The 15,332-nt window shown below is 44.1% G+C and overlaps 1 protein-coding gene across 2 annotated transcripts in view; it reads left to right on the top strand.

The window, feature by feature from the left end:
- The first annotated feature begins 7,791 nt into the window (after positions 1–7,791).
- URB1 (URB1 ribosome biogenesis homolog) overlaps positions 7,792–15,332 on the top strand; it is a 66,891-nt gene continuing 59,350 nt past the window's right edge. For both annotated transcript variants that reach the window (XM_081027591.1, XM_081027590.1), the window contains exons 1-4: positions 7,792–8,480; positions 10,941–11,080; positions 11,811–11,962; positions 12,900–13,032. In XM_081027591.1, coding sequence (XP_080883717.1) covers positions 8,339–8,480; positions 10,941–11,080; positions 11,811–11,962; positions 12,900–13,032 — 567 coding nt within the window. In that variant the 5' untranslated portion in view covers positions 7,792–8,338. The remainder of the gene's footprint in view (positions 8,481–10,940; positions 11,081–11,810; positions 11,963–12,899; positions 13,033–15,332) is intronic.

Raw genomic sequence — 15,332 nt, 5'->3', positions numbered from 1 at the left:
TGTGAATATAGTAAAATAAGATATTTTGTGAGAGAGAGAGAGAGAGAGAGAGAGAGAGAGAGAGAGAGAGAGAGAGAGAGAACATTCACATAACATTTGTTATATAGTTTATTGTCATTGCCATAATTGTTCTATTTTATTATTGTTGTTAATCTCTTACTATGCCTAATTTATAAATTAAATTTTATTGTTGGTATGTGTTTATAGGAAAGAACATAGAATATATAGAGTTCAGTACTATCTGCAGTTTCAGGCATCCACTGGGAGTCTTAAAACGTATGCCCCACAGACATGGAGGGCCTGCTGTACATTTCTAAATTACATGACTCAATTTCTGCTTCCCCTCCCCCCCACCTTTTAAGCAACCCTGTCCTTCTTTCCAGCTCTAAGTTACGTCCCTATCCTCATTCCTTGACATCTTGGCTCCTTCCTCCCCATATATACAAACTATTTTGGAAGATGTTTGTGTGCTGTGCCCCTCACCTATGCCATCAGGTAAGACTTCGGGCTTCCAACAAAGACCATCTGCAGCCGTTCTAAGAAGACGTAAACCACCATTTGTCAGCCACAAAGAAACCAGCGTAGGAGAGTGAGGCCGAATGTTGTCCAGAGCTAATAGACTTATTTTTAGGAAGCAACAAATAGTGGTTTGTTTATAGAGTTGGCACCAAAGAGTCACATAACGAAGAGCCTGCTTGCTGAGGATTGCAAAAGCTGGGGGAGCACTGAAAGGCTGATTTCAAAAGCCTACAGAAGGAGGCCTTTAAGAATGTGACAGAACTGATGTGTGTATGGCAGTCCCTCCAAGGTCAAAGGCACCAAGTGCAATAGTCTCTATTCTGCCACTGAGAGACAGCTACCCACAGAAGCATTTGACCTCTCTGAGTATGGCTGTAGAGCAGAGGTTCCCAAACCTTTCATTTTTTCACATCCGCAAAGTGAAAACGTTGGACCCTATAGTCCATTTTGGCTCTAAAGCCCATAGAATATTTAAATTAGAGGTAGGATTTCAGAAAATTGGGCTAAATCTATGCCAATCCCTTGATATTCCTTAATGTTTTCTTAAATATATTTTTTTCACTTATTTTTAATCAATTTTCTTTCTATGATATTCATATTTTTCTCTTTGTAAAAGAAAAATGCAGCATAAACAAAGTTTGGGGGGTTCTTGGAGTATTGTGACTCCATGGTAGTTTTCGGTGTGAAATTTCCCAAACTGACAACCATCATCCTACTTTCTGTCTTTATGAGTTGGACTAATATAGGTGCCTCACATAAGTGGAATCCCAGTGTTTGTCCTTTTGTGATTGGCCACTAGGCACTGCCTATGGCGCCCTCTGTAGGTGAAAGTCTTAATTTTTGTCTTAGGAATCGTGGCAGTGGCCCATGAATTTCAAAACTAAAAACTTTTAATGTGGTAATATATGCAACATAAAATTTACCATTTTAACTGTACAGTTCAGTGGCATTAAGTACATTCACGTTGTTGTGCAACCATCACTTCCATTTATCTCCAGAATGTTTTCATCTGCAGAATTGAAACTCTGTACCCATTAAACCCAGTTTTCCACTCCCCCTCCCCAGTCCCTGGCAACCACCATTCTTTCTGTCTTTATGAGTTTGACTCCTTTAAGTCAGTCATATAACTGGAATCCTACTTGTCCTTTTGTGACTGGCTTTTTTCACTTAGCATAATGTCTTCAAGGCTCACCCATGCTGTCGCATTTGTCAGAATTTCCTTCCTTTATAAGGCTGAATAATGTTCCATCGTATGTATGGACCACATTTTGTTTGTTCATTCATCTGCCGATGGACACTTGGGTTGCTTCCACCTCTTGGCTATTATGACTAATGCTGCTATGGACATAGGTGTACAAAAATATTTAACAATTTTTAATGGTCATTCCCAAGGGAAGGCTTACAGCTACCAAAAAGAAAACAAATCAAAATCCAGAGAAAGGAATTCAGACTCAACAAAAGCAAGTTCTGAGTATGGCTATAGAGCAGAGGTTCCCAAACCTTCTCAATGATTTTTCACAGTGCTCCTAGACAAAAACGAAACAAAAAGTTTGAACTATGTTTATTATTATCAAATAGCTAGATCCAACCAACTTAATAAGTATTTATGTTTTAACAATTAAGTAGTTGTTTGAAAAAAATTACATGTAAATTGAAAGAAAAAATACTTTTATTTTTTTCTTAAATAACCACAATTATTTACTAACGGCCTGTGTGCACCTGTTGAACATGTCACTATCTCTCCAACCTTGAAATCAGATTGGACCTTCATTTCCTGTTCCATGTTGATTTTCCTTGGTACTGGCTTTTTATCACAATAACCTCTGAAATCCTGGCTTTGTGAAGCTATGACGTTATCAAAAGAGAAGTAGCACAATATGATGTTGAAACGATGAACTATCTTGAGTTAGTAATTTGCAATGGATGTCAGGAATTGCTGTGTTTCCCTCAACTTACAAAAATATTCCGAGGGAAACTGTGAGTTTCTTGTGGTGCTCTGGGTACTTTGGCACCCAGTTTGAGAACTGCAAATCCAGACAGTTCAAATACTACAAAGACCTTACCTTGTCAACAATGGCTCCATGCCTTGCTCCTGGCTGATTCTCCGACCAACCTCTTTTTTTACCACCCTTGGCCTCCTTCTCTCCCTCCCTTGCACACACACTGGCCCTCTTGAATTCTAGACCTCTCTGATCATATCCCCACCTCAGTGACTTTGCATTTCATGTAGATTTTTTCTGGAATGCTTTTCCCCCCTTGGGTTGACCTGGCTCTCCTCCCTAACTCATTCAGGGGTCTGCCGTTCCCTGCCCACCCCCAAATGCTGTCACCCACTTTACTCAACTCCAGAGCACTCATGCCTACTTGCCTGCCATTCTGTCAGTCTTCCTGCACCTTTGGGGATGATTGCCTAAAACAAATCTCTCTGAAAACAAATTACATTTGACATTAGTTGGTCTGGGATAACTTCAATAGCAACAAAACAACATTGCATGTTGAGGTAATTAAAATGTTAACGAACACAAAAGGAAGGAGACTGGATAAGAAAGACCAACGAATGTAAAGGAAATAATGCAAACGCACAACAGTGTCACCATTTAAACTAGCAAGCCAGGAATACTTTGAGAGGAGATGACAAGTGAGGAAAAGTGACGATGTTGTGGCAGTGGTACTCAGCTGCTTCTGGAGATGTCACAATCCAAATTGCTCCTAGACAAGTGAAGAAACAACTCCCCCTCCTGATGGGAGGAACCGGAAGCTCACTAAGCTGGGAGGGTTTTATGGCCATATTTTGCAATCTACCACACCATTCATTTCCCACTGAGGTTTGGTACCACTTTTTTTCCTCATTAAACTTTGTTTTGAAAGGCCTGAAAATTCTGCAACAGATTTTGGGTCAAGATGTTTCCATTAAAAAGTACTCATTTAAAAAGCTAATAACTTAAAACCGACACACACACAGACACACAGACACACACACACATACACCCCACACATACTCTCTCTCTCACACATACATGAAAGAAAAGAGAAGAAGAATGGTGCACAAAACATTCTGCCTTCCTTCTGGAAGTTTTACCATGCATTATTGTCATTAATAGTCTTTTGCTATTAAACTTAAGTGGCCAATTGAGACAAAGAGTTCTGAGACCATTCCTCCACCACTGATTAACACTTTACGTTGTATTGTATTCTACGTCTTTCATAATTTCCCTTGTACTTTCCAACAATAACTTAGAAAATTTTTTTTCCCTTCTCAGGCTTATGGGATTTTAAAAACGTATCCTCTTATTATCAAGATCTAATTTTATTGCTTGCTGATCACATAATATGGTTTGTATGATGTTGATATTTTAGAACGTATTGAGGTCTCCTTTCTGGCCTGGAACATAGTTAACTTTTGTGACTGTTCCATGTTATTGAAAAAGAACACATATCCTGTTTGTGGGTATACAATTCTCTCACTATCTATTAACTTGAATACATTGTTATTCAAATGTTATGCATTTTCTCATATCTAATCATTAAGATGCTAGACCAGTCTTTACAACAGCTTTGAAATTTATCATTGATATTTTAATGTCTAAATTGAGTATGGATTTTGTTATATTTTGCTGTTCGAAGAATAGGGCCATCAAGTCAATACCCTAGTATTTTTGAGTAGTCAGGTCTGAGACCCTGGTCATCAACGTAATATATATTTATCAAGGCTTGGTTCTGTGGCCATTGTCCTGCTTCCCTTATGGACTTGCCAGTGTATGTTTAAACATTGAGCCATGCCCCCTAATTATAAAATGTAACACATGGGATAATGGCTGGGATTCACTGGCAGATTCATACACAATGTTCAGAAACCCTTCTTCTCCTGGTGATGAGCTGACTTTTTGTCCTCCCCATACCACCCCACCCCCCATTCAATGCCACAGTGACTAAAACACAACCACACACTAGAAATTCAATTTGGGGGTTCTGATTTCCTAGTATCCTTTTTTAAAGTGTAAAAATATTCATGGGTTGGCTGTAAATTATGGTCCTTTAATACCTTATAAGGAATGTATCAAATTTCTTTATTTTCTGACGGCTATCTAAAAACATTTTTGTAAGGGAACAGGTATGGAGGAAAGGTGGGGAAGGAGGGGCACTTAGCATAGGGAGGGAGGCAGAAAAGGAAATAATTCTGGAGGAGAAATTTTCCAGGGAGCTAACTTCTGGGAAAGCTGCAGCAATTAGGGCCTTGGGAAGATGGGGGGGGGGCGGTGGGGCCAACAAGAAGGTGTTAAGTATGCATGTGTGGGGAGGTAGGTGAGCAAAGAGGGAAGAGATTTAAGAAGACAAACTTTATCTATGTTGTGATTTTTATCAAGACTAGCCTCACCCTATGGCTATTTTATTCCATATTGGACAAGAGGGGAACTCTTTTTCAATTTTGCTTCAGAGAAGAAAAAAAAAAGGCATATTTGATGTTTCTGTTTTATTCTCTGTTTTACTGTTATTTCAGTAAGAATCCCACAATGATCTAACCTGAATCATACTAATGTCATGTGTCTAGCGCTCAAATAATTCGTTTGACAATTATCATGCCACCTTGTAACATCTCATATCATCTTGGGTTCTTGGTTAAGTTCTTTATTGCTATTGAACTTCACAGGTGTGTCATATTCTCAGTGATACTGTAAGTCCCTTGGGAGTAGCTAGACTATGTTATATTTTTTTGAAAGTACTATGGAAGGTTGTATAACGCAATGAACATAGCAAATCCTAGTGGATATTGGTGTTTTGTTGACTTGAGGAGCAGCTGTAGCTTTACTTATCTTTTAGCCTATGGACGCTGTCACAGAGTTCATGTGACTGTCTTTGAAAGAATGCTTCATTCTTCTCACTGCTAAACAAACAGATAATGGAACTGCCTTGATCTTAGTAAATGCCACACTAAAACATTCATCACTAAAGAGAATAAAATTTGTACAGAATAGAGAAAGGAATTCCATATCTGTCCTCTCTATAATGTGATTGCATTAACGAGCTTTTACCCAGATGCAATGATGCTGGGTAAACTGCCAAGATAATGTTATCTTATGTGCAGCAATGTATACTTCTCACATTCTGAGTCCATGATTAATATGCTTTCCTATGAACTTGATATGGGCTCTGATTGAGTTTCTCCTTTGATCTCTTTCCAGAACTTGAATTTAAACTTAAAAAATTGAAATGGGAATAAGCATCCACACTTGACAGGTGTGAGTGAGAAGTGTGGCTACTGGAGATGAACTGGTTGACTTTTAGAGACTGCATGCTTCTTTTGGCTAATCCACCACAGTCCAGGGGCCAGTTCACAAACTTGTAGACTCAAAAACCTGAATTCTGAGACTTTTTGACAGCATTCCAAGAGTTAACCTGCCTTTTAGGCTAGACTGACATTAACCAAGTTCAAGACCCAGATCTAGGCATTCGTTTATGTTCATATTTATGTAGACATTGTTTTAACAAATATGTATGGGTCCCTACGATGTGCCAGTGATAACAGAGCACTGAACTTTGTGTTGTGCCATTAGAGAGTGCACATTTTAGCAAAGGAATTTGACAAACGAATGAATATGTGATATCACCAGTAGGTGATAAAGGCAATAAAGAAAAATAGAAGAGTGTGACGTAGGGAGTGTAGATCCATATAAAGATCCCACATGAAGTGAGAGTAGGAGCCACATCAGGTCTGGGCAGAGTTTCAGAGGGAACAGCAGGGGAAAAGGCCCCCAAGTAGATACCAGCTTAGAATGTCCCAGAAACAGTGATGCTTATCTTCAATAGACCAGCATGTTCTTGGATCCCTTCTCTCCACGCAGGCCTTTGATATAGAAAGACATGTCCTTGTCTATGAGTTGGTTGATGAGCCTGATATCTGAACAAGTGGGGTTAGTGAGTTGGTATGATTCATGGCATCAAGCCAACTTAGTCTGAAGCACCCATCTGTACTTCTGAGCCCTATCCCTCATCAGGTATGCCACTGGTGAAGGCTGGGGTGGGTATTGACAAGTTCTTTCTTTGTTTTCAAATTGGATTAGGATATACTGAGTGGAGGAGTGGCTCAAGGACTTACTAGCTGGGTTATACTGACAAGTTGCCTCACCTTCTTGATGTCTTTGTAAAGAGAGAAGGTAATTTGCCCAAGGTCACACAGGCAGAAACTGGATACAGGGCTTTGGACCATTTCCTACCTCTCCCTGCTGCCTCTGTGGTCAGGTCCACCCTGCTTGAAAACAAACTTGGTGGTTGGCAATTAACCACAGAAGAGAACCAGTGTGGAAATCAGTCAGAATTAAGTCTCTGTCTCTACTTATACCAGTGCTGCCCTTTACAGTTTGCATTGTGAGCAGCTCCCTGTCTCTTAATACCGTGGAATCAGCTCCTATCTGCTGGGGTGACTCCTTCTGTCTGACCTGCTGATGACACAGGCATTTCCACTGGCACTTCCACTGGCACGATAGTCTCGCCAGGCCAGAGGCTCAGGATCAAACACCACGGGCTGTTTCTACTAGAGACTGAAACTCCAACAGGCCACAAAAGTCCACCTCCTCCGATGCTCATTATACAGCTACTCACAGAACACAAGACAGTATTTCCTCAGGCCAGACGACAACTTGACAGAGAACTGCAGGAATTACCAAATTACTCATCAAATGAGTTGGTTTATTCATGATTTATTTGAACACATAACCAAGTATTGATGAAGTCATATTAAAAATTCACCAGCCTGTGTTTTACTTATTCATTTATACCTCCATTTTATTTCAGAGCATTGCATGTGGCTCTCAGATCAATCACATCGGATAAAAACACACAGTACTTTTTCCCAGGGCCGTGTTTCACACATCGCATCACTTTCTCAGGATAGCCCCAACGATTAGGTAGGGCTGCCTTTGCTGTCTCCATCTTCACGACGGGAACTTAAGTATGGAGGCCACCGCACTGTCCACGATGGCTTTTCACAGGCATTAGTTAGTTCATTTGATCCTCTCCTCGCACCCTGGGGTGGCGGTCAGTCCGGAGTAGCATCCCACCAGACAAAACGGTCTGTTCAAGTTGGGAGACAAGTTTTGGGTCAGGGTTAGGGGCACCCGCACGACCCCCGAGCCAGGTACCCGAGCGGGGACCTCTCCGCATCCGCCCGCCTGGCATGTAGCTCGGGGTGTTCACCCTTCCTGCCAACTCGCAGGGCCCGGAATAGGCAAAGCATCAAATCCCGCTGTGTGTCAAGCCAAGACCTTCAAACGACACCGATAGGGCGCCCGCAGGCCAAGAACTGAGCTGAGTGCTGCTGCGACGAGCCGAAGCTCGTGCCCTCCCGGAGCGGAGGGTCTGGGGGTTTTCCTGCCAAGGACCCGAGAGAGCCCACGGGGGAAAGAGGCGCGCGCCAGGGGGCTCCTGCCCGCCACGGCCGGGCAGGGGTGTCGCGGAGTGCCCGCTTGCCCTCGGCGGCGAGCGAGCCTGCGGGGACTGCAGCAACGGGCAGAACTCGGGGAGTCGGTGCCCGCACCAACTGTGAGACCTGATTGCTTTCCGACCTTCTTCCCGCCCTCCCTTTCCATAGGCCCCGCCCTCCCTTTCCACAGGCCCCGCCCCTTCCGCCGATCCCAGCTTCCACCGCCACCCCCACCCCGCGGGCCCGCCCCTTCCGCCGGCCTTACTTTCCGAGGCCCCGCCTCTCCCCCAGCCCCGCCCCTTCCTGCGCACGTGTGGGCTCCGGGAGCGCTTCTGCCGGCCGCAGGCGTCTTCCTGGCGAGACCGCAGGTGTGGGTCCCGGCGCGCCTCCGCCCTCTCGGCCATGGGGGTCCCCAAGAGGAAGGCCCCGGCTGGCCAGGACGGCGCGGCTTCCCCCGCTGGCGCAGGCAAGCGGGCCCGCACCGAAGAACTCACAGGCGTGCGCTTCAAGGCTCAGCTGAGGGACCCGCAGGGAGCCGGGCAGGGTGAGTGCGGGGCCGGCCCGCGGCGGGGAGCACGTGTGTGCGAGGCGGCCTCCAGGCCCGGGAGGCGTTTCCGTGTACTAGACACGGCCCCTCCTTTCTGCAGCTTTTCGGTCGCCGAGGGTCAGAGCCTCGTGTTCCTCTGTGCGTACAGGAAACCGAGGCTCCGGCGACAGGCCTTCCCGAGACCGCCCCTGGACTGCGCGCGGCATTTCCGTGCCCTGCGCGGCCAGCGACACCAGCGGACCCCGACTTGTTTGGTTGTGACAGTTCCGTGCAACTACACACCTCCCTTCCCCGAGCAGCGACCCTCAGCAGACTCCAAAACCTCTTTATTGCAATTGTTAAGAGCGCAAATAAGTGTACTACTCCTTCGCCAACACATATTTATGGAGCCCCGACTGTAAGTCAGCTCGGGGCGTTCAGGGAGACCGCTTTCTAGTACTGCCGATGGCTGTCAGCACTGTTTTCAATGGCATTGGTCCTTCAGCACTCACCCACCCCGATACCATGTGTAATAGTAAATGACCACATGAAGCCACCCACAAGGACTGGTCAGCTGCCCAGGATTCGACTAGTGATGGATGTGGAGCAGATCCTATCATTTCACGTGTTGAAAAGTGTGACCACCCTTCACAATGCCATGTAATCCATTAGAAATTATATAGGTTTTAAGAAAAAAAACCCAAATTGAATATCCTAGTCTGTGGAAACACTGGTACTGGGTCAAAATAAAACTTGACAGTGTTTCTCCCAGGTTAAAGGAATTTTTAAGTTAATGGCCAGCATATCCTCAGTTTCCAGTCTGTCTCCCATAGATTTCTTTTGTGGTTTGTTGTTTTTTTTGTTTTGGGGTTTTTTTTTTTTTTTCAGATTTTGTTTTTAAATGTTTGACACCTCCACCTGCTAGCCAGTGCTGGGAAGATGATACCTGCTTTAGCGCAATTACACGTGTCATTCATTCATTTATTTGTTCATTATTTGTTAGGGGCTATTATTACTAGAGTAGAGATAAAACAGTGAGTAATAATCAAACCCAGGCCCTGCCATTGTGCAGTTTAGGAATAGTCAGGTGGGGAAGGCAGATGTCAATCAATAAAATCTGGTGCTTGCAGGCCTGTGTCTAATCTGGGAAATCAAAGAAGGCTCCTGGAGGAAGTGGCTTTTCAGTAGAGTTGTAGGATGGAGCAGGGACAGGGACAGGAACCTCCCTGGCAGAAAAAGAGCATGTTTGTTTAAAAGATTGCATCTGTATACATATTCATGGTTTAGCTTGGAGAGCTTCATGATATTCAGGTGCTGCATGTAAACAGGTTTTGGATGGAGCCCGGTTGACAGGCGATGGATATATGTCGGTGAAGTAGTTGGAAGATGTGGCAATGAGTGAAAGTGAATCTCCTGTGAGGCTGTGTTGGATTCGTGTTTGAATCTGATCTCTATTTTTGGATTATCTCTCCCTTTTGATACTTTCTCATCAATTCCTGTGATAGGATCCACTCACAAGGAAGTGGAACTGATAGATGTTAGGGGGTTTGTTTTCATGCAGGCATTAGGGAAGGTGTTGTTGTTGTTTTCAGCTTTACTGAGGTATTATTGACATAAACCATGTAAGTTTAAGGTGTAATTGCGATGATTTGATACATGTATATATTGTGAAATGGCCAAAATAAAGTTAGTTAACACCACCATCCCCTCACATAATTACCATTTTTTTTGGTGATTGCATTTGAGATCTACTCTCTTAATAACTTTCAAGTATATACTACAGTACTCTTAACTAGAATCACCATGTTGTACATTAGATCCCCAGAATTTACTCATCTTATAGTTGGAAGTTTGACCAACATCTCCCCATTTCCCCCAGCTCCTGGCAACCTCCATTCTATTCTCTGGTTCTATGAGTTCAGCTTTTTTAGATTCCACAAAGTGAGAACGTGCAATATTTGTCTTTCTATGTCTGACTTATTTCACTTAATACCCCCAGGGTCCACACACATCGCAAAAGGTAGCATATCTTTCTTTTTTAAGGGTGAATAATACTCCATTGTATATGTATCTCTATATAAATATACCACATTTTCTATATATACTCTCTGATTATACCCCCTTTCATGTCGGGGTGGGGAGAAGAGAGCTGCAGGGTTAGATTGCAAAGACCCAGAGGGCGCTCTGGAGTGTGGATCAATGTCCTTCCTTGATCAGGGAGGATCCTTGGATCAAGGAGGGTTCTGCTCTAAACCAGTTCCTTTGAACATTGTGGCCCATGACTTCACTGGCGATAGAGAAAAGGCAGTGTCACAACTTTCGGTCTCCCTGTCTTCATATTGCTGTTGTGTTTTCCATCTCATCAAGTGGCAATGCCAATCACTTGGGTGTTCCTGCCAGATGCCTCCCTCGGTAACAGTAGTGGCTGTGATTGTGGGAGATTGTCCTTGTTAACATTTGAACATAACTCTGTTTCAGCCTTGGAAGCGTTTGTCTCTGCTGCCAAGAAGCTACCGCGAGAAGATGTGTATGATGTTGTGGAAGGGTACATTAAGATTTCTGTGGAGTGTGCAGAGATTTTCCAGCTCCTGAGTGGGGAGAAGCGACCTGAAAGTGAGGTATGTTATTCCTCATCTGGTTTGATGCAGAGAAGAAAAAGCGAATGCTGCTATATATTAAGCTCGATGAAGACAAATGTGATATAATTTTCCAAGACGTTGCCAGCTTTCTACAGAAAACAGTGCTTTGGCCCCGTGTTATCGGCATACATTCATTTTTGCATCATGACCTTTGGAAGCGTTTAAGTGGAAAGCATTAACTTCTTATCGGTAAATAATACCAGAAAGAAGGATCGTAGATTCTTAATCTGCATGCACTAGGTTTTGACATGGTTCGTTCTAACAAATGGAAAATAGGTAAAAATTGTGTCTCACAGATTCAGATGCATATTGAGTCTTTTTGTTCAAAAGAGGTTCAAACTTGGGGATATTTGGAACCTATTGAAATCTTAGGGTTATTGCTGTAAAGCTACAGACCTGAATATCCCTGATTGGGCAATGAGGCCCAATCGTAAGTAGAAATTTCTCTTTTCCATTTGTGTAGTTGTAAGCAAGCATTCTCTATTTAACTAGACTATGGAAGCAAGACTAATTCCAGAGCCAGGAGCCTTGCAGGGCAGCCTGCTAAGCTGCCACCTTCCTGTGTTTGGCCCAGGATGTCGGGCGGCCTCATCCTGGGAGTTGAAGGTTTTAAACCTGCAAGTGACTGTGGCTAAGACCAGAGGAGCAGATATGTAGAGGGGGAAAAGAAAGGAGATGCTTCATAAGCATTTCGATTCTCTCTTTGCAGATGCTATTAATATTTCAAGTTTTTGAGGCCATATTGTTACGGACGGCAAGTGATCTTTCCCATTTTCATGTTGTGGGAACCAACATCGTGAAAAAGCTGCTGAATAACCACATGAAGCTCATCTGTGAGTCCCTGTATGCCTCGGGTTACAAGTAAGTTGCCCAACTTTACATACGTGGCCAGACTAGCCTTGGGCTTGGTCTGCGCTCTGCTCTCCACAAGTGCATTTGACCTTGCCTCCATTCCCAAAGTAGAGCTGCATGGTTTCCGTGACCATGGCTCTGCCTCTTCTTTGTTGACTGGCTCCTTACTGTCGCTGACTCCTACCACAAGTGCCTCTCACTCTTGCATTGCTCTCCTTGCTGTCCTGGCAACGCTCCCGGCATCCTTCTGCCCCAGCGGCCCTTCTCAAAGGTCATCACGCACTCCCTCCCTTTCTGCCCTCAGGGCTTTGCAGAAGTGTCCTCTCAAGGAAGCCTTTTTTGACCATCCTGTGTCCACTGTCACTTTCTGTCCCTTTAGCTTGTAGAGGGAAATGTCTATTTGTACAGCTACACATTTGACGTAATTTTCTCTATCGATCTGTTGACTATCTCTCTCCTTCCACTAGAATGCAAGGTGCATGCAGGTGTGGGACTTGGCTGCCATAAAATGCTGTCTTTCCAGCACCTGGAAGAGTGCCTAGAACATAGTAGCTACTCAGTAAACCACGGGTTCTGGGTGCCTGCAGAATGGAAAGGCAGCCACAGGCTCGCTTTTGGAGATGCCCACTACAGAGGAGTGCTCTGTGCCCTGCAAAGGCAGGGTGGGTGCGGCTTCCACTTACAGGATGGTTGACTGGACACAGAGATGGCCGGCTTCTTCGTAACTTGCATTTTGTATTCTTGGATCCTCTTTAGACTCATTTTATTGTTTTGTTTTGGCTTCAATTGAAGTTTTTGTTAATGACTTTTTTTTTTTTTTTTTTAAAGAGCATGTCTTCTTCCTTCCTTTTGCTGGTTTGGGGATGGCAAACCACAACTGGGTGTGCAGGTGGCTTGTGCTTCTGTTGTTCCTGACATGCCTCATTTCCCCATTGTGCCTATGCAGGATGGCTCGAGCCTGCCTGAACCTGATGGCCGCCATGGTGACCCAGGGTCCTGAGGCCGCCAGGGATGTCTGCAGCCATTTTGATTTGCATAAGAAAACCTTGTACACGCTGGTGACCAAGAGGGATTCTAAGGTGAGGAGCCCTGAGCATCTTGCATCTCCTGTGTTTCCTTTCCACTTGGAGCCGCAGTGGTTGGCTTGTCCTCCTTTCTCCAGCCTTGGTCCTCACATAGATGCAGTAGGAGACCATTGTGGGGAGAACTGTGCCTTGGCTGCACTGGAGCCTGGGAGGAAGGAAGGCCTTACCTCTGGCCAGCAGTAGTGGCCGAGGCATGGCCGAGCCTGAATGACAGGGACATCGGAGGCCAGCTTCTCTGGGGCTCAGTGTCACAGTGCCTTTCTGGCCTGTGGGGATAACTGAGCTTGTGAGCGTCTTCACTGAGCAAATGAAATAATCCCCATGAGCCTCATGGCGTGGACTTAGTCCTCCTGTTCATATTCTGTCCACTTCGGAGAAAACCCTTGGAAGTCTAAGCCAATGACATCATCAAAGAGGACATTTATGGTTTCTTAATATATTTCTTGTATCTCCCAATTATAAGTCTTATAATGAGTATGGGCTGGATTGTACCAAAGAGCACGGAAGTGTGAATGGTTGATTTCAGGAGAGCTGTATAAAAGAAAAGTTCCCTGGGGGGTCTAGAAGTTGCACTTGGGTTTAGAAAGGTTATTGGGGAGGAAGCACAAGTTTGAGGACTCATAAGCTGGACTCATAAGCTGGAGAGAGGGCCTAAGGGTGTCTCAGCGCCTCTTACCTTCCGTTAGATCAGCTCTCTCCACTGACACTTCAGTGCCATGAACAGCCATGGCCCAGCTCTCCACACCCCTTCCTGGGCGCAAAGAACAGACCCGTATCAAACCCTGTCTGCCGGAATGGAGAACCACATTAGAATGATTTACTCCTGCGCCCATATGTGGCCTTGTTCTCTAACTCTCCCTGAGAACTAAGAGTTTATCCAGTGCCAGGTAACATAGACTGAGGTTGAAGCATATTAACAACAAGGTGACTTTTACGGCTCTGTGAGGTTGGTTCAGTGTTGAGAGTTTTCCTGGAATTGCGAATAAGGTGTTCTCTGAGGGTAAGTATCAAGGACACTATGCTTTATTAAAGTGTTAGCAAATTCCATTTGATAAGTCATGGCTCCTGACGTTTAAATGCATTTCTAGTAAAAAGAATTTGTGTGCTCTTTGCACATTAGGGCAAATATCATGGTTCTTTGGTTCTACCTGGCAGTGAGCCTGGTAATAATTATCCATTAGATTCCCTTTCCCCTCCCACCCTGTCTTTTTTTTACCTCAACCAGACCAGCCATCTAAGTAAAATGTCAGTACCCAGGCCACCCACCGAGACACACGTGGGAAAGCACAGCTGGGATTCCCTTCCCAATTTCCTTGCTTGAACCCTGGCTGCAAGGCTGCACACAGGCTGCTGCATCTCAGAGTCTCAGCAAGCTGTTTTACACCTCCTTGATCTGTAAAGTGGGACGTATGATCAAGATGAAAATGTTTTTAATTTCTTTAGTTTATTCTACATCAGGTGTTGTAAATTGTGTTTTGTAGGCAATGGTTTCTAGACATTAAAAAAATTTTTTTTTTCATATAGGAAATGACGGGGATATTCAAAAATAGAGAGCAGCACAATGAGTCCCCATGTACCTGTCATCCTACATCAGGCACTGTCACCTCTCCCACCTTTTGGTTTGCTTTGAGGCAGAGTAGTACAGCAAATCCCCCACGTGAATCATATTTCACCATAAATATTTCAGTGTGTATTTCTTACAGAAAATGACCTTTTAAAAAACAAAAGCACTGTACCATCATCGTACCTAACACCATTAATAATTTCTCAGTATCATCTAATGCCCAGTTCAGTCTCATTTTCCCCCAACTATGGCAAACATGCCTTTACCCTTTGTGGTTCAAATCAGCATGCAGACCAGGACCCCACATTGTGTTTGGTGGATCAGTTTCTGAAATCTCTTAGCTTCTTTGAGTTTTCTGCCCTCAATCCCCATTTTTTTTCCATCCTATTTAGTTATTTAAGAAGCTAGTAGATGTGTGTGTGTGTGTGTGTGTGTGTGTGTGTGTGTGTGTTTAATGAGTGTTTCTGACATTTTAGAGGGAATTATTAAAGCCTCGTAAACAGAAGATTATGGATATCTTGATCCAGCCAAAGAAAGCATTGTTAAAAAACCCTGTGCGAAGAGCAGTTTTACCAAATATGTTTTGGTCTATTTTAGACAGTGTTTTGGAACAAGCTGTAGAGTTCGGGACACTTTCTTCCTGGGATACTAGCCCTGTGAAGTCACAGGGTAGGAATGAGGAGTAGGCATGTGGCCCTTTTGCCTTTGATGGAGTTTGCTGAGATAGAGG

The sequence above is a fragment of the Rhinolophus hipposideros genome (genome assembly GCF_964194185.1).
Source record: "Rhinolophus hipposideros genome assembly, chromosome: 2".
NCBI classification, from domain to species: domain Eukaryota; kingdom Metazoa; phylum Chordata; class Mammalia; order Chiroptera; family Rhinolophidae; genus Rhinolophus; species Rhinolophus hipposideros.
This window is presented reverse-complemented; position numbering and strand designations above follow the sequence as displayed.